The sequence below is a fragment of the Rhopalosiphum maidis genome, chromosome 1 (genome assembly GCF_003676215.2).
Source record: "Rhopalosiphum maidis isolate BTI-1 chromosome 1, ASM367621v3, whole genome shotgun sequence".
NCBI classification, from domain to species: Eukaryota; Metazoa; Arthropoda; class Insecta; order Hemiptera; family Aphididae; genus Rhopalosiphum; species Rhopalosiphum maidis.
Genome location: NC_040877.1, coordinates 50,950,789 through 50,971,586, shown reverse-complemented (window position 1 = coordinate 50,971,586; position 20,798 = coordinate 50,950,789). Strand labels below are relative to the sequence as shown.

At 40.5% G+C, this 20,798-nt stretch overlaps 1 protein-coding gene across 1 annotated transcript in view; it reads left to right on the top strand.

Moving 5' to 3' along the window:
- Positions 1–652: 652 nt before the first annotated feature.
- The window catches only part of LOC113547792 (B-cell lymphoma/leukemia 11A-like), a 30,687-nt gene continuing 10,541 nt past the window's right edge, over positions 653–20,798 (top strand). The window contains 2 exon segments of the mRNA XM_026948292.2: positions 653–1,275; positions 16,383–16,919. Coding sequence (XP_026804093.1) covers positions 1,239–1,275; positions 16,383–16,919 — 574 coding nt within the window. The 5' untranslated portion in view covers positions 653–1,238.

The following is a 20,798-nucleotide window of genomic DNA, read 5'->3' as shown; positions in this document are numbered from 1 at the left end:
ACCAGAAAATGGCGACGGCGGCGGCGCGGGCGTGTGGAAAAGGGTTGAAACAATCGCGTGCGTATGATATGCTGCGACGGCCGGTCGGACAGCCGCCGCGGTAGTTCGTACGTGAGCGGGGGGGGTCAGCGGACGGTCAGCCGTGCCGAAAGGATTGGTCAGTGGGAGTGGTGACCGGTTGCCGTGACGATTGCGTTGGGCGCCCGTCGGCCGCACTGTGGCGGGACGGGCAACTACGGCGCGCCGCCGGTAGGGATGCCCAACGGACGTCCGTACGCGCGTGACGTGCCCCACCACCACCGTCGCCGCTGCCGATACTACTACCACCAGGCACCACCAGCTAACGGCGGACGACGAGCGGCCGCCGACGCCGTTTGCAGCCACCGCCGCCGTCGTCGTCCCGGTCGCGCGGACTGCGGCGCGCCGACGGTTGTGGGACCAGAGGTCGCGTGTGCGCGGCCCGCCGACCGGAGCCGACCGTCGCCGAGCCGAGCCGACGGCGGCAGTGGACGCGGCTATTCGGCCGGCGCTACCGACAAACCGACGGCGCGCGCGGTCCCCGGCATTTAGTTTGCATTTATTCGGACGCGGTTGCATTGCCCGCGCGCACCACACCGGCACACGCACCGCGCACCACACGCTCGCGCTATCGCTCGCCGCCGCCGCACGGCTCAGTCCACTCGTCGGCACCGCTGCGTGCTGTGGTCATTCCGGCACTCGCGGCCATCGCTTACGTACGCGCGACGCTCGTCGTCCGTCCGCCCGCTCGCTCCGATAATATAAGTTATTATCGTCGTGTGCTTACACCATCGAACACTTTTCCGTACATAATATTATACGAACGTACTTATTTGTTTTTAGTTTTTTGTTTATTTATTTATTATTATTTTTTTTTTTTTTTGTTGTATTATTATTAAACTGTTTCGCTATACCGTCTCGTCGCGGTCACTTATGACATTATTCGATATTAATTATATTTCGCGGGCACGATAAGTCAATTTGTTTCGTTTATTTTTATTTTTATTATTTTTTTTTTTTTAAATTGCGTATAACACTCCACATTATTTGATTTACAAAATTTATCCACTGTATAATTATGTGAATTCCGCGGTCGAAAAATGATCGACTTCCGACTTCCGGCCAACGTTTTTCCAAAGAACCGATCACTGTCGTCGGAGTTTATATGAGGAGAAAAATTTCGTAACCAACGTGGGGGAACCGTCAAGATTACGTTCACCATGAGGATTAAAATGCCCGCAGTTCGTATCGCTCAAGGTATGCACAATTTTCTTCATTAATTGGTTTTTTAAGTAAAAATTATGATAAGCATAATACGAGTACTTAAATATAATACAAGGGATGTTGTGCATAGTATATTCTGATTATCTTATTTTCATTCAAAGTTCGAAAACACATAGGTAGGTACATATATTAAAATGATTATTTTTGGTTTTTCAAGAATTCTCATTTATTTACTTTTAAATGAGTTACGGAATAATAAAAATTATTTTTACTATTTATTTTCATATATAAATAGTGCATAAAAAAAAAATACCCAATTATCTATAATAATTTATTTTTTAATTCTAATAATTATCCATATACTACCTATCTTTGATTTTATTATCATGCTTTAATATTCAAATGTTTTATTTAGAGTTGTTTTTGTATAAAAAGTAATTCTATAATTAGATTGAAACAAATTAAAAACATGAATCATGCGTGGTGATTTTGCCCATCGGTGCCACTCCTATAATACCGAATGCCGCCTAAATAGATACTTAAATATTTAAGAACAGAATAAATAATTTAAAATTAAATTAACAACTTAAAATACACTTTATTATACCTACATATATTTAACAAATATATTAAATTTAAATTATTAATAAAAGACAATTACTTAGGTAGTGAAAATATTTTTTTTAATATTCATACATAAATGTAATAAATAGATACATTAAATTTATCCTGACATTAATGTTAAATAAGTAAATAACTATAGATTCTTTTTTCAATTTTCATTAAGTATATTATAATAAATCTATATTTATTTTTTAATTTATTATGGCACATATAAGAATATACCATGTACGCCAATAGAAGCTATTGTAGCTGATAAAATACTTGAAGTAATAATTATTATCTCATATAAATTGGAATTGGTAATTTTTTTATTTTATCGCAAAAAATGATTTCATACAGTGACCGTTCATTCATAAATTATAGGTCACGGATTAAAAAAAGAAAAAGCGACATTTAGGTTTTTTTTATATATATATAATATATTGTATTATGTTGCTCGTGTATGTGTATACTATGTATTTACTTTGTTAATATTATATGTAATAAGTATTAAATATATTACATAGCAGTAATTCACTGCATGCAGGTAATTGTTGTCTGGCCGGTCGCGCCGTCGTCAGTTACCTACTCCAGTTCGCGGCGTGGCGATACATTTTAGCCCGACAAGCATTCGCGTCACACGCGCGAAAAAGTTTTCTGCATTAATTTGTGCCGGCATTGTCATATAATATTATATCAAATATTGTCGAATCGAGTGATTACAATATAAATAATCAAAACGGCAATATTGACAATATACTCGTAACATAATAATATATTAAATTCTGGCTATTCCATATCGTTATTACTTATTATAAATGCGTGTACTGACATCGATGCCGTTGGTGATCCCTTGACCCGTGTTTTTATTTATTATCGAATTTCGATCGGGGAAAAAAGAACCGAACGGTGTGGAACGACCACCCTCCCCGCGAACGCATCATCAGCTGCTTGGCATGTAGCGCGCGGCGTTGTCTGTAGTCGATTACGCGTTCCGTGTGTACACATAACATATATAATGACATTATGCAGACATACCTATATAGGTCCAAACATACCTACACACGTTTCAGTGTCGTGTGTGTTTCTCGATAATATTCGGATAAGAGTCTTGGATGAAAAATACGAGATAAGTGGGTAGGTCCGAGACGGCGCGATATAATTTTTTACCTGTTGTTTTTTTTCTTAATACCTATACACGTCGTCGGCGGGACACTCGTTATTATTGTGCTCCAAACGTTGTGTTATTATTATATCTTATACATAATATTATTGCTATTGTTTATGTTACGCACCCAAAATATACAGTTGGTGAAAAAGAACCCGCGTACCTGAAACTGTATAACGTATAACCATCACATTTTGAATGATTTATCGACGATCTTTAATGTTGATAATTCTTTTTATTTCTGGCTAGTAACTAGTTAAAATAATTCCGGATTTCACAAATTTTTCAATAAAAATTATCGATAAAAACTAAACAGTCGCGACTATACCTGATGAAATACCTACCTAATAAATATTAATTCTGTACTAATTTACAATTCGTGGTATTTATGATAAAATTTATTACCGAGCATAATATATTTTACACGTACATATCATATAATAGATCATGTAGGTACATATTAATGTTATATGTTTATTGTCGGTAACAGCTACACCTATAAATTATAATATTACATGGTATATAAAAATACGTGCGTAATACTAGCATAATGCGTATGTAAAAATTATTTTTGAAATAACATTATCGATACAAGTGATCGCTTTTATCGACATAATTGCGGAATTATCGATAGGCGTCGAGACAAAAATCAAATTCTTATTTTAACCCAAGTATATAGGTATATATATCTATAATTACTAATGTAGTACATTAATTTGTATGTACCAAAAAAATATTTTCAAATCTCGATTTTCATTAATAGTTACAATTTTATAAAATCGTCAGTGCAGGATTCACGTTGTGTATTTTTAATCACGAACGACGGCTCTCGCCATTTACAATAAACTGCTGTATTATGTCATGTCCGTTCCCACACGTTATATATTGTCATCGCCAAAAACCATGCCATCCCATATTATTTACCTTGCATTGCGGCGCGTAAATCTCTGCTTTATTTTTTTAGATCTCGAGCTCGTATTATCGTGACCGTTGTCCGCGATAACGCGATGCTTACGCGCACAACCGTTTCGTATTATGTGCATTATATTATTATATCAGTTTTTGTACTTGCGAACATATAACCTACGGGCGAGTATAATCCGTTTGTATATACATCTTGATATCAAATATAATAAAGCAAAACGAGGAGAAGAAAAAAGAGTGTGTGTTCGTGTATATATACTCATATAATATGTATAATGTATATAATAAACGGGTTATAACGAGACGCATTTTGTCGTCGTCGCGTGTACACACTACACACGTATAGGTATAGTACATCGTGAGTAAGTGCGCTCGGTCGCGTTTAATGAACGGTCCGTCGTGGGAAGACCGCGCTCGCCGGTTGACCCGCGAGAATGTGGTCAATTACGGCTACTCTGACGAGCGGCGACCGTGGCGTGGCGGCGTATCTGGTCTCCCACGCGGGGTGGCGGGAGAGCGGCGGCGGCGGCACCAGCGGCTGCACAAAGGACGAAAATCCCGAAAAGCCTTCTCCGCGATACCGCCGTCAAACGATGACAATAATAATGTTATATAACAATCTAAGTAGGTACCTGTGTGTGTATATAATATATTATACGCGCCGTCCGTCGTGTGTTCAGCTATTACCTCGCGATTTAAATGTTCAAGACTAGGTATGTAAGTTTTGCATATTATAGGTATACAGCCATATACGGTATACGGTTGACCGTTATACTTTCGATTGAAGTTTACCTATACTATGTATATTGTGTTAACAACCGTAGCACTGCCGAAAATTTCACGCTTTGTCCCGGAGACATGACGACCAAACTATATGCGTATATATAATTATATAAGCGTGAACGCGTGATCCACTCGCACACATAGCGCCGCGCGTACAGAAGAGGCACAAACCATGATGGTTTTATGATTATCCTTATTAAAACTCGTTAATCATAATATTATAATATATTATATTATTATACTACGTGCTAAAGTAATTTAGATAAACAATTTTGAAATCAAAAACCGGTTCAAAAGATAAAATGTTTGTATTATAATAATATAATAAATATAATATTAATATTATGTATTATATCCCTAATATCCCTGTGCAAACATATATTACAGGATACCTACTTCTATATTATTATACAATTAAAGGATTTACAATTTGTTTAAATAAATATACCCCTATCTATGTATATAATATATATGTTATACCTTATACCTATCAAATATTTTGGTGCTAAATCGGTTGCTAGAGTATCCACGTATAATTGTAAAACTATACCACTCATATGTATTACCTAACCATGTATTATCAAAATTTTTATTCGGGACTAATTATTAATTAAAAACACCGATATTAAATATTTATAAGTAGAGTATTATACCAACCGCAGCTATAAGTATTTCACACCCGCGAGGTTCAAATAGGGGCAATGCAATGCATTATATGATTACCTACTATATATGGTCATCGCTAACGAAACTGCCGACTCCCAACACTGAAAAATAGCTAGGCAGAGTCCGCAAGACGATTACAGTGATTGGACGTTATATTATATTATCATGCGATAATAATCGGTGCCCATTACTCGTACCGCAAACGAGTAACGATAGGATTATGAAATGCTTCTGTGTGTACTGCTTTATAATATTAGGTGGCATTATAATATCTTATTTGTTGATTTTCCTGCCTGCATAAAATATTATGATAAAAAAAAAAAAGAATGACCGTCACCTCCAGGTTGTTTATGCGAAACTTTCATGTGACCCAATGTATCCATATGTTCCTACGTTTAGAAATCGGATGTCTTAGTCACCTTACGATCAGTGTTTGACAAAAAATGCACCTATTAGAGCATACAATTTATGTCCAATTATGTTTTCGCGTATATACACTATACATTTTATATAAGCGGGCGACTGCTGTATTGATGACCTCATCATCTTAAGTTATTTTTATATATATAGTATAGGTATGTATAGAAATATACATCGTATGTTATTATTGCTATATGCTTGAGTATATACAATATACATAGAATATATTATATTATTATCAATATTCTATACTTTAGGTACTAACGTGCAACACCGCGTGGTTGATTGTATTGTATTAATTGTACATTACATAATATAAATTACGTATAAAGGTGTATATAATAATATACGGTGTACTAATATATATTATTGAATATGATTCTATGCGTATCATTTAACTCCGAAATTTTTTTATGACGAGTTTCCAGAGCGGTCGACCACATACGATCCATCGTCCGCCAACCCGCCCAACTCTGAAGTTTTTGCTATACCATAATATTAAATGTACATAGTTATAAGTCACTTATTAGTGTTGTCATATAGATGTTACATAATAACCTGCTGTTGGAGAGAGACAGTTTACTGATTTACGATTTGGTATCGGTTCGATAAAAAATAAAAAACCACGAGCGCATACGTTATACATGCAGCTACATATTCAAGTAAGCGTAAATAATGACGACAATAATAATAAAATAATAAAAAAAACAATTGATTTCGCGGCGAGTCGTTGAAATAAAGAATCGCGTGCCTAGCCCAATTCCGCCGCCGTCGTCGTCGTCGTCGGCACGCCCATCCTGCAGAACTCGGTAGGGGAAAATGCCGCCGCATCCTTCTGGATATCGTTATTAGGCTAATTCGTTTTCTCTACTTGTATTATATACATATAAACATATTAAGTACACGTGTATCTAATATACATATACAGGTATCTATATATAAGTATATTATATATTTTTTATTATCGTTTGTTTTCTTTCGGGGCTCGTGTCGCCGCGCGGCCGCACCGTGTGTGCGTGCCATTTACATACAATGAGAGACCGTTAAGCCACATTAAACAATCGCAATTACGCCTTCTCGCGCGACCATTGTCGAAAAAAAGCCTAATGATTTCGTCGTCCCGATCACCGACGTCGCGTGGGAAACGCCGATCGAGAGGAAACGATCGGAAACGTGCCGCTTGCGTATAGATCACCAAAGAAACGTAAAAAATGTTTAATTTTTTCTTTAAACTATACCAGTATTTTCTTTATACGCACGCATATATCGTCGCGTATCGGTTAGGTATATATATATATATATATACACATATATATAAGTACGGTGCGTGTATAAATGTACACTTCAGAAACAACGGCTAATGAGAAAACCGTGCAGCGCGTAAACTCGCGGTGGTGGTCTTATAGGTGACGGTGCGTGGACCGCAGCAGTGTCGCAGGTGTGGTGGTGTTGGGTAGGGGTGGCAATAAGGAGGCGGTGTTTACCGAACGTTGAACGAGGACGAATAAAAAAAAAACCGAAATACTTATTTTTAAAAAACTCCACGGACACACCGCCACCGCGGGCGGCGGCCAGGAGTACCTTTTGTTGCGTTTCCATCACCAGCCCGCAGCAGGACTCGCCTCATTGGGTTTCCGTACCGGAATTCGTTTCGCAACTGTTTCGCGTCTCTGCCCAATCCCCAATAACACCGTCGGCGGCCATATTGCCGACCTAATTAGTCACACGCGTTATGTATTTTCACATGCGTCGCCGCGCGTCTACCAGTGAAGATGGAAAACGAGAGAAAAAAATCGTCGAGAAGACAAAAAACGAATAATATACCAAAATATCTACCCGACGAAATCCGAGAAACCTGGCAGATGTCCTATGTATATAATACACATAGACATGTAATACGCATCATACACACACACACACAGATATATATATATAGCGTCATCGTCATCATTATTCATTCAGGATCATCGCCGTACACGGGCCCGCGCACATCCATTTCTCACGTGCAGACTGTATACGGGGCGGCGAAAACATTCTGTGGCGGGACAGCAACCATATAATATGTTTTTATTTCCTGCAGGACTTTGCGCGGAGCGTACCGGACCGGAAACGCCGATTACACGACGACTGCAGATGTGTGATGTGTACAATACTGCCGCAACGGTATAACATCACGCGATGTGTGTAAGATATGTCTCCGCTGTCAGTTTTTACTTTTTTCCGCTAAACCTGATATATATAAATGCGTAATGTCGTTTTAACATCGGCCACAGACCCGCGGATGATGCTCGTTGACATTTATATAGACACGCATTCGTACCCACCTATACTTGCCTGCAGCATATATGTACAAACGTGTCGCGCACGCGTACATCATTCTATGGTATAGGTACGCTTAAAATAATAATAATAATAATAATTAAACAGCTAGTCGGCATGTACGTATTATAACAATATTTTAATATATTATTGTCGTGTGCGACGGCGGTGGCTAGTAAAAAAAAACAGAAAGAACGACGACGGCGATAAAAACTGCTGCACCGGCGCGCGCGTAGTATTACTAGCAGTAGTATAATATTATACCTATATACAGATAGGTACAGTGCGCACAGTCCAGGTGTGCGGCGCCCGTCTATCTAGTACAATATAATATGCGCGTGTATATATTATAATAATATCCTCTCCCGACGATAGGAATAATAATAATAATAATAATAAACTCGCATAATAATGAGCCGCGCACCTAGCGCACGCGACCGACTCGCGCTCGAGATCTTCTTCCGGCATAATATTATTATCATCGCGCACGAGCCTACATAATATTATCTGTGAAGGGGCGAACGGGCGCCGAAACCGGATTACCTGCACAATATCGCATCGTACTCGTCGTTTCTATTGCTATTATTACTATTATTTAAGCGGGTACCGCGCGTGCCCCCCTCGCGTGGTAACCGGTTAGGCGTGTGTCGGGTAACTCGGGCTACCGATCTACGCGCGACAATCGCCGCCGCCGCGCCTTCGAAAAAAAAAACTCAATCGGTTCAAAAGTTTTTGGTTTATTTTTAAAACTCCCACGCGGTACTTATACGTGGACGCTTTCAGTGATTATTATTATGTTATTGTATCGACACCGCAGGTACATTTTTACAATAATAATATGATGCGCACAAGTCTCACGGTACGATTGTTGTGCAGATATTATCGCGTATTGAAAATCGCGAAAACCACCCTTATTTTCTTCTCTCGAACGGGTCAGATTCACACGGACGACAGCCGGACGATATTCTTTCGCGTGTACAAAAAATAATATATAATTCGGGAGAAACATGTCTTTTACACGTGCACATGTATTTATAGGCAGGTAGTAGGTATATATATATATACTACTACAAGTACTACAGGTCGGTCGACTCCTGTCCGGCTTCCGTGGGAACGCCGTCACAATGAATGGGCGCGACACAACCCTTTGACGCGCACGTCATTGTCCGCGACAATCTCACGACGACCCGAACCCGACCTTCAGCCGCGGACCGTTCGCGTTTATTAACATATACAATAGTAATAATAGCGACCTGGTCCGCGGATAATACTGCCCACGTTTGCCATACGTCCATAATATGTATACCTGTATATAAAAATACAAACCATCGGCCACCGTCGTCACCCCCGCCGCGTGGGAACCGCTACCTGTGTGCACCGTCGCCAAAATATGGGCATAAAACATTATAATACAAAATACAAACGCGCATTATACACCTATATACCTGCAGAATACGGCGGCCGTACCGTTACGTTTTTGCGCCTATATTATAAATATATGCGAATATAACAATAACAACACACCTGCAGTTGTAAACACGTATACCTATATACTTTATTCTTCATAATATTATATCGTCACCAGCGCCGCCGCCGCCGCCGCCGCTACCGGTCGAACGCTTATCGAAAAGTTTATTATATTTTTATAATATATACACAAATACACCACACACACGCGCGCGCGCGCACACCGAACGGAGAATAATTACCTATTACGCGCAAATTTTTTCAATTTTTTTCATTGTTATTACCATGGTTTATTACATTATTGTGTCGGGTATATTATATAGCTACCACGCGTATCGTGTATACGCGCGCACAATCGGTCATAAAAATAACAACAACTGCTCGCTGCACGGTCGCAATAATATAATCCAAATCGATCGATTACGCGACAGAATATAATAATAATAATAAAAAAATCGTAATCGCGCGATTGTTTTATACGCGCGCGTTATCGGTGTGACGCGGGATAAACGTGCGGCGCTGCAGGCAGTTATACACACTGTGAGAAATGAATAATCGTCGTCCCTGCTCGTAAAACCCTCGCTCGCGAAACCCATTAAATAAAAAAAAAAAAAGGTAAAAAACGGAGAAAAAACGCGTTTCGGTCAGTAGCAACAGTGTGATATCGTGATGGCGTCATAATAATAATGCTGTAGATTTTCACGATTCCGCGGCCACCGCGCACTTACGTAACGAAATGTTTGTAAAATACCACTCGACGGTTGTTATCGAAGCAACCGATATGACGTTACGACGCGACAAATCGCGCACTACAACGCGAGATCGTTTTGCAATATTATTATCATATTAAACGCGTACCTATTGTATAAAGAGGCATATTACGCGCGCGCCATCAATATTGACTTTTCACTCGTTCCATTTTCCGCAAAGACCCGGCTATGGGTTAAGTACACTGTATGCGACGACGTGTGTTATGCAGGTACGTCGACCGAACGCGCTCGCCGAGAATCGATTATTCGAAATAGAATATTATCTCGACGTCTCCGGTCACTGCGCGCTTTACCGCGAGGCCTCGGGCGAAACCAGTTGACGTCGGTAAATTATATTCAGAGATCGATATCTTCCGCGAACGCGCGAGACGGATTGTCACACGACTATCTACCTATATACATATACATATATGACATGTTATATACCCGTAACGTACGCGCATATATATATAATAATATAATAACATTATGGCGTACTCGTGTGTGGCCCGCGATACTCGACGATCGCAATAATAATGCCTGGTGGCGATTGCGATACGTATACATTAAATCATTTCCGAGCAAATTCTCAAATCCGTTCATGTATTATTACTGTTACCGCCGTATTATCGTAGCGGTTGGCCGACGATTGTGTCACCGCGTGTATTCTACTTACATATTTTGTCGTTATATCTATGTAAAATGTGTGGCGTGGTGCTGTGTGCGGTGCATACGGTTATCATGCTGTAGCGAATATAATATTACCATTTAGAAAATTGTGTTTTCTACCCCCGACTACAAAATGTCGTCGTATATACGTAATACGCAGACGTATTATTGTCGTCCGTGGACGATCGAAATTATATTATATACATTTAGAGAGAGAGAGAGAGTGAGAGAGTGTGTGCGCGCGCGCATGGAATATGATAAATAGATCTATGTATATATATGAATCCGAAGGGCGACTGCGGCTGTCGATTGTAATCCTCCAAAGTCCATTAATTCGCGTACAAATAATAAATAGAAATATCGGTCCAATTTGTGAGGCGGGCTCACGACGACGATACCCGATAACGTCCACGTTTGAGGGGTTTGCGGAGGATGGTATTGGATATATATATACACACACATATATTTATTATAGTTTCTGGTATAGAAAATCGAAAAGTCGTCCTTTTTAATAGAAACCTCACGCGTTTCCCTTGCGGAAAATTATTATTAATCTCGGTGTACGAGCTCCGGCACGATGCCAACCGGGCGAGGGTCGTAAAATTCCGGCAATTACATCGGTCGGGCGTCCTTTTAAGTTGTTTATTGCGACGCGCGAACGGAGGACATCCGCGAGCCGAGCTTTTCCGCGTGTACTGTGTGGCAGCAGTAGTGATGGTGGTGGTGGGGTGCAGGTGGCGGTTTTTCGTTCGCGTTTCAATTAAGTCCTGTGGGAAAAAAAATAAAATAAAAGGCGAGAAGAAGAAAAAAAATGTTTCCCGAGGCCAAAAGTTTGACGGTGTTTTTTTTTTCTGGTCGTTCTGGTCTTTCTGTCGTCTTCGTCGTGCATTTGTAGCTGAGGTCCCGCGGGGTCGTCGCCAATCGAATTAACCAATAAAAATCGTCCCTCTGGCTGTTGTTGTCGGGTCACCGCCACGCAGCATGTGTGTGCGTGCGAGCAGTTCTAATCGCGTTTACCGGAATACACGGTCGCTCACACAAACGTCTACCTACACACACATATTATATATATATATATATATGATTTTTACCTATGCGATGTCGTCGCCTAGGGGGAACCCGCACGACTCGTGTACATAATGTATACTATGTGTGCTTGTGTGTTAGCGTGCGCGCGTTTGCGGCAGTTTACACAGTTTGGCCGATAGATCAAAACGCCAAAGGGGGCACACATAGTATATAATAATAATAATACTTTGTACGTGGCTGCTGCTGGGCGCCCGACAACTGGCCGGGGACAGCTGTGCAAACGCGGCGTTATATATTAATATTATTCATCGTAGGCGAGAGATTTTATTGCCCCGTATATATCGTGGTGCGCTGCCATCATAGTCTATGATTGCACGACGTGTAAAATAATAATATTATATTTTACCGAATCGGTATAGTAATATTTGCCTATGTCCTATATACGGTGTGTTATTATATTATTTACGTGCCAGGACGGTGGCCAAGGAAGTGATGGCACGGACACGGTCGGTAACGGTGGCGAGATTTATATGCAAGAACATACATACATGTAAGTATATGTATAAAAGCCCGTGCGAGAGAGGCAAAGATAGAGAGAGAGTACATATATGAGCAGCACTTCCTTTCATGTCATTATCATTTCTATCGCCCCTTATATACCGTTAAATACGTTTTCCCACTATATGTGTGTGTATATCGGCGACGACCACCACAGCACCTTTGTAGGTATATATAATATAATGCCGTCGCCTTTACTCTTTATTTAATGTCATATATATTAGCCATTTACACTACGTATTATACGGTATATTTTTTTCATATTTACATTTGACCCGTAAAACCGTTGCCATTGCACTACAGTCGTATGTCATAGGCCAAGTGTACGCGAGTTTCGAGTGCGTCTGCTGTGTGCAGTGCTTATTATTTTCCGGAGGGTGTAGGCATAATATATATTATAACCCGTATATCTATATATATGTATACATATATCTCGAATCCTCTCTTCCTACGTTATACACGTATAGAGGCTAGTACACTTTTAACGGTACGGTTTTTCCCAATTTCACGATTATTTTTATTATGCACATAATTAAGCGATTGAATATTATATACAATAGTTGAATGGTGACCTGATATAATTATAGAAACGAGTAAACAACGCGTTAGTTTTATTTTACGACGAACCACGTGATAATCCGACAGGCGTATAAATAAGTTCGAAAATAACTGCCGCCGTTGCGTTGAACTAAAAAAAAACTATTTTGAGTTTACGACACACAGGTAAATGCATACAACATACAATGGCGATCGAGAGGAGAAAGTATGATAATATGTGTTCTGCAAAGTGTACACACTCTGCTGCAATTGTAGATATACACATCGCGCGCGCGGTGCATTACGATTGTGTCATGCAGTAACCAACGCGCCGACGCCGCCGGGATCGCCGCGATCCGAATGATTGATCGATCGATCAGCCGGTCGGACGGCGATCAATCACACGAGTAATACGTGATTACGTACGTATAGAGGTACTTATACACGTTTGTAATTTATAGCGGCAGTTATAATTGCAGCGAGCGAACGTATATACGCACGGGGGCAGTGGAGAAAAAAAAACAATGGAGACATTTTTTTCTAGCCGTAAAAACAGCAGCGGGTTAATTTATATTTCTGGTAAAATAGATAAAAAAAATTATAAAAATAAAAGGTGGTCATGTCCGGTAGACCGCGTGCACATACGATATGTTATTTGTACGCAGTGTAATGCCCGCGTGTGTATATACGATTATACGTTTGAAGTGTATATGCCTCTTGTTTATTTCGCTATTTTAAATCCGGACGTCGACTGCGAGTTGCTCGTTGTTAGTGTGTGGGGGGGGGGAAGGTAGTGGGTCATGATGGTGGTGTAGCTGGTGTGTTTGTGTTCAACGACAAACCGGCGGCGGCAGATAGCTGTAATTTCCTGGCACCGACGGGGAGTCTTGCAACCGACAATGCGGGTTTTTATTTTTCGAAAAGTCAAACGACTGCGGGGACATGTGACAGACGACCTAAAATATAATATTTTATATAAAATATGATAAACGATAATAATATGTTACACAAAAGTCAACCCGGACACTATGAAAATACGTGAAAAATATAAAAGGAAATAAATATTTATATTATACCTAATAATATCTATATATATATATATTCAATATACATATGCGTTTACGTATACAGTACACACAATGATCCGGAAGTGGTGGAAAACTTCTCGTGCGGGTTTGACCACCGCCCCGGCGTCGTCGGTGGGGCGGCTACATCCCTCAAAAGAGGGGGTGCGCGGGCCTGGGGCGTTGACCAAAACTGACCGGATGACCAATCGATCTGACCAATGACCATCGTCGCCGCCGCCACTGCAGCTACTCTCTCTCACAGCGGGTGCATATTTTTGTATGTTATAGCGTATAGCGCGCAGATGTTTGCGGCCGTCCTCTATACATTTATACGTTCTCTGCTACACCCTTCGCCCCGGTGCCCGAACGGCGGACGCACCCCTCGGGCAAACAAAAACACTACCCCACGGGATTTTTCACCGTGTGCTCGCCTATATTCATTTATATATATATTGTGTACGGCGAGTGTCCATTAGACGCATTTAAGGTCTTCACCAGTGTGTTTGTGGGTGTGCGTGTGTGAATGGTATATACATATATATACGCGTAGGTTTGAAGAGTGGTGTGGAGCAGCGATATGTGGTACGCCCGGTGTGGTATATAACGAAAATCGTTGTGTAAACTGTATATTTGGGTCATATATATAAAATATAATACGTACGATATTGCCGTCCGAGATTTTCACGTCAAACGCACGTTTGCCACTTTTGTCGGCTATTATAGTATATACAAGCGGCCCCGCCACTACCGTCCCCCATTCAGAAGTGCATAAACAATATCCCCGGCTCCTGCAAAGCGATTAAAAACTATTAGGGACATCGTCGGGCGGACACTGCAAAACCGTTGCAGTGAAGTAGGTTTTAACGTATAAGGGAACCACTACTCTTTAAACGTAACACAAATATATTGTATACACACGTTATAATATATTATATAATATAAATGGCGGATTTCCGGGTTATCGGAAACGATTTATGAGACAGCCTCTCGCGCATCGTCGAACGCATTATATTGTATAGGTGCATATATTTACGATTTTATTTTCGTATCTTCGTCCAAGGTCAGTTTTATATTATTATTACGTTATATACTATTTCGGCGGTGTCGTATAATAATAATATATTATGATATTATTATGTGGAAAAATATTGAAATTCGTTCAATTATTGATTATTTTCCTTTCGCCCTATAGTTCCCACAAATAATCGTCTTTCTCGCCCGTTTATTGTGTAAAATATCCGAACACTTTTTCATGAATAAACTACGATAAAATATCATATGAAATAATATATTAAGAACTTATTTAATAAATTAAATTATCGATCAACTTTTAACGATCAACACCTATAATAAGCGCGTGGCATAGGTTTATTCGTGATGCCGAAACCGTCACGGCCTACAATATACACACACATTTTGTATAATATATTGACGATGGCGTAATATAAGTATTGTATGTGTGATGTGTGTGTGATCACCTCTGACGCGTCATCGCGATAAGTAGCGTTCTGTATGCGACGGCGACGGCAGCGGCGCCCTCTCCGCCCGCAGTTGTAACCCTCAAACAGAACTAAACTAATTTGCGTCGCGACCACACATCGACGTCGTCATCGTTGCCATTATTATTATTATTGTACTTGCTACTGATGGACGATTTCATATTGTGTTTTTCGACGGGGCGCGAAACAAAAAAAAAATTACACAGACGTGTACGTGATACCGAAACCGTGGTATAGGAAAGGAGGGGATGTATATCGAATGGTTATTGATTTTCATCATTAAAACCACCGATCGAACACAAAATGGACGACGTCCGGCGCGCGCGCGGACACATCCCCAAACAATGATAACAATAAGCAATAGATCGGCACGATCGTTTTAATGCGTCGAGGGCGTTTGATTAAGTATAGGTATATATATTGGACTTATTTTACTATAATCGGACTAAGTGCGTATTTTAATTTTCTGACAAAATCGTCGTGTACGAATGTCGTATACATATGTTACTATAAGCGTCAATAATTTTGTAGTGTACAATGAATACAATATATATTTTATAAATATGTAGATAAAAACGCATATTTACTTGAAATAAAACCTATAATTGATAGGAATAACCACTTATTTATAATGATACGCACCTATACAACAATTTTCACCGATTTATTTTTCTATTTTTAGCGGATACGGACCCGACACACAGCACCGGCGGCACCGATCAGGTTGATCTGCTGACGTGTGGTCAGTGTCAGAGAGTGTTCCTATTGTCAGATATATGCCGGTTCGTACAGCACAAGATGACCGGTTGCAGCAAGGACTCGCTGGCTGCCAACTGCAACAGCAACAGTGGCGACGACTGCGCCGGACCACCGCCGCCGCCACTGCCACTAGATAACGGTCTTTCAGCGTCTAAGTCGAAATCACACCACCGGTCCCAGTCACCGGCTGGTGCCGACGACCCGTCTACACTCCACCATAATCATCATAATCATCATCACAGACGACCACCGCCGTCAAGCACGCCCAAGCGGACGTCCGACCGGAACAACGGTGGCGAAGATGGTGCCGCGAGTTCCGAGGACGAAAAGTCCACTGCCGCCGCCACCAAGGGCGGACGAGTAAAACAGGGATCCGAGTCATCTGAGGACTTGGGCTACAAAAAGTCCAACCGCTCGGCGTTGTCCTGCGTCGATGCCGAATCCAACACCACCAACTCAGGTATGTTGTGCTTATTTCATATAAAATTATTATGCATAACCAAACGGGGTAGGTTATTATGTACCAATTCTTTATTATTATATTTTTTCATATTTGGGTGAATGATTGAAAAAGTTACGCAATCGGTTTCGAATTCGGTCGAACGCACGAAATTGAAAAGTTATACACTTACTCCTCCTCTTCACTCGTGTTCAATTGTGCCGTCGTCGAATTTCGTTTTACGCCCGCCGGCAAAAACCATAATAATATGTTATGAATCTCGTACACCCTAGATATATATTCTGCGTGTATTATATTCCGAGAAAAATAATGACAAAAAGATAATCTCGTTCTACCCCCTTCCGCCCGCAAAATACTCCGTAAGCAACGATACCGACGCACCGAGACAACGTGCAGGGTCGTCGTCAGGGTGGCTTCCTTATTTTTCCGTATTTATAATACCTATATTTCACACAATATCTTATCGTTACTACTGTAGCGAGTGCTGCGATTCGTTTCGAAACGTCTTTCAACATCTCAGGGAAATTGTTCATCAAATTCACGACGAATGTTTATAATAATAACAGTATAATATTAAAATATATTATACATAGTTGCGACAGGAGTAAAATTACTATTTGCGCGCGCGGTCAAGTGAACTACAATTTAAATAATTGTCCTTCGCTGCTTATATTTGCTGTAGTCCACACGCGTTATTCGTCGTGATAAAAAAAAAAAAAAACTTTTTGTGTTTATATATAATATGCATACCAGTATAAACGTTTTACACAATAATGGCCATTCGTACAGTAATATATGGTAAATTATGTAAATAAGAAATTCTTTTTGTTTCGTGTCGAAACATTCTATCGTTTACAATTTTAATTAAAACGTTTATTTGTTGTACAAGATTCTTATAATAGTGTACTTCGATTTGCAGCAATATCATTCACTTAAAACCGTAAAGTCTGCGATTAATCTAAATACACCTAGTTTTTTCTAAATTCAAAATATGATTAAATTTTGACAAAGACATGGGATAATAACTCGTCCTTTTATCCTACAATTACACCAAAGTGCATATTATATTTACTGACGTTTGAAATAGACGATTATCATTATCCGGCAGCGACCGCAGATGACGGGTCGCAGACGTTTGAGCTAATTTTCGGCCAATTCGTTTTGGTCCTTCTATACATATATAATATGTATTATAGCTTTGAATTAATATTATTTAATATAGATGCAGTGGCACGACGCATAACAAAACCGGTACCGCGGCGGTGTAGTCGTCGTCGTCGTCGTCGTCGTCGTCACCTAATAATTGCAGGTGACAGGCAACCGCCCGTAGAGAGAAAGATAGTTGGAAAGAGGGGCAGAGCAAAATAATAATAATTAAAGGTCCTTGATTTCGTGCGTGGGTCCTAAATTTTTGGCGCGTGTAAAAAAAAACTTAAAAAAAAAAACGACCCGACGTTGCAGCGTGTGGAAACTCAACCGAGGCGCAACGGACCGCGAAAACAGTAAAAAGAAAAATTGAATGAAAAAAATACCGTCGTCTATTATAGAGACGGAGACAGAGAAACTGCGACGACGGCGAAGCTCTCCAGGTGACAACGCGAGTCATTAGCCCGGCCAGAGGACCTTTTTTCCGCCGCGCTCGGTTCATCGGGTTCCACGCGGAGATTTCCATTATGTCGTGTTATATTATTATCATTATCGTCGTTATTATTCTGGTCAATTATACTAAACACAATATATTTTTTCTCTCTTTGCAGCGGTGGTGTAAATACTAATAATAGTAATAAATCCAACCTTGTTTCCCATTAGCGGCGCGTTTCACACTGGATCGACGCGTTCTGGATCGGCGACAAATTTTAATTGCATCCGCGCGCGACAACCGGGAAAACCGGCCGCCGCCGTCCTCGGCTGTCCGTTCTCTCCCGCACCGTACATACAATAATAATAATAATAATAGTAATGTTAGTGGTCCGCACGTCCATGGGAAACTTATTATTCGCGCGGCGTACATTTTTAACGGCCGAATAATCGTCAATAGCCGCCGGACACGAACGACATTTGGCCACGCGACGGGGAGCGCGAAATCCTTTCGAATTAAAAAATACAAAAAAAAAAAAAAATAGAATAGAATAATATAACCAGTGCAAACGTTCACATCCGCGTAAACTCGTAACTCCGACGACAGTTACGGCTATTTAATAAAATATGTATTTATCTACCGCCAGTGCATCCGAAATAAATGCCATTTCTCTAAGGATTTGTACCTGTATGACTTAATTTTATTTCATACTATTATGTATAACATTATATACCTATAGGTGTATAGCCGGGGTATAGGTACATTTCATATTCTCTCGCCTATACTTTCAAGATACTATTCTGTCAGTCCTAAATCTACAAAGTAATATCATACACAATTTTTGTAATTAAATGTGTAGGTATAATATTTTATATATTTTATACCTATGTCCTATATATGACGCATTGATGCGACTACTTGATGCTCATGACATCAATGCAATTCAGACAGACCCTTTTATGATGTCTTAAGTACGTCTTATATTATCAACGATGATAATAATAATAAAAACTGCTAGAGAAACAAATAATAATAATACGCCTCAGAGAGATGGACGGTTTGAGGTCAAGCGACGACGGCTGCGATATATAGACACGCGTATGCCTGCAATGGACGAAGAGGATAGCAGTGTGTGTAGATTATATACATGTACTGTATACGAAAACGAAAGTCCGAGCGCGGTTTGTCTATTAGCGACAGTAATATATTAGCCTCGGGTCGATTGCGTTTTCGTTCTCTTGTAGTCATACGTTTGAACTGGGGTAAACATAGTAATATAACGCATGTTATGTATATTATAATTCGCGTACGTCACATATCGTATATTTACATGCACATATATGCGGAGGTCATCGACGGTCGGTGGTAAAATCGAAATTAACCCTTTCGCTGAGCCGCTACACGCGCGTCTATAAAAAGATATTGTCTCTCTCGATACTTTGTACACGCGCTACCCCATCGGCCACCGCCACCGGATTGACAGTCGGCCGTATGCCCATTGTCCAGTTCGGACTCCCGTGCACAACTGTTTTATAAGCTATTATACGCGATGGCTATTGCCGCGCACCGGCCCCCGCGGGAACGACGACATATAATAATATATTTCACCCTTTCTCCGTTGCGTCATTCACAATTTTTTTTTTACACGTCCGTATAGATATATGTATATATATATATATATAAGTATACAAGTGCCACCGTCGTGTTTATCGGACCGTAAACACCGCCGCCGCCCGCGCGGATTATATTATTATTATTATTATATTGTATACAAACGATCGTCGTCGTATATATCGCCAATTAGTATATCGTATAGAAATCGAACACCACGCGTTACACTCATCATCGTGATGTATTATATACGCGCGCACATTGCATATTATATGTGCACAGTATGTAATAGCTATAACTGCCACAGTGACCCTCGCTGTCGTCCGGCGGCAATCCGTTCGAATTAAAAGCGATTTTTTTTTCGCATTCGCGTCCGTCCGTCAAACGGCGGCAGTAGCAGAACGGACATTGCACACACACACACACACACACTGCAAACGCGCTCACCGTACACTTATTTATGTATAATATAATATTCTAAAGTATTAAAATAATAATAATAATAATAATATGTGAAAACGTCGTTACGGCCCGCGGGCTTCCCACGACACTGCGGGTCACGACGCCCGAAGGACGGCGTGGCGGCGACTCTGACGATGAGGATTGAGGACTATAATATTTATATATATGCGCACGAGGTGGCGACGGCGTACGGTTGCGCTCATCGTTTCGTCACTGCGTATCGTTCG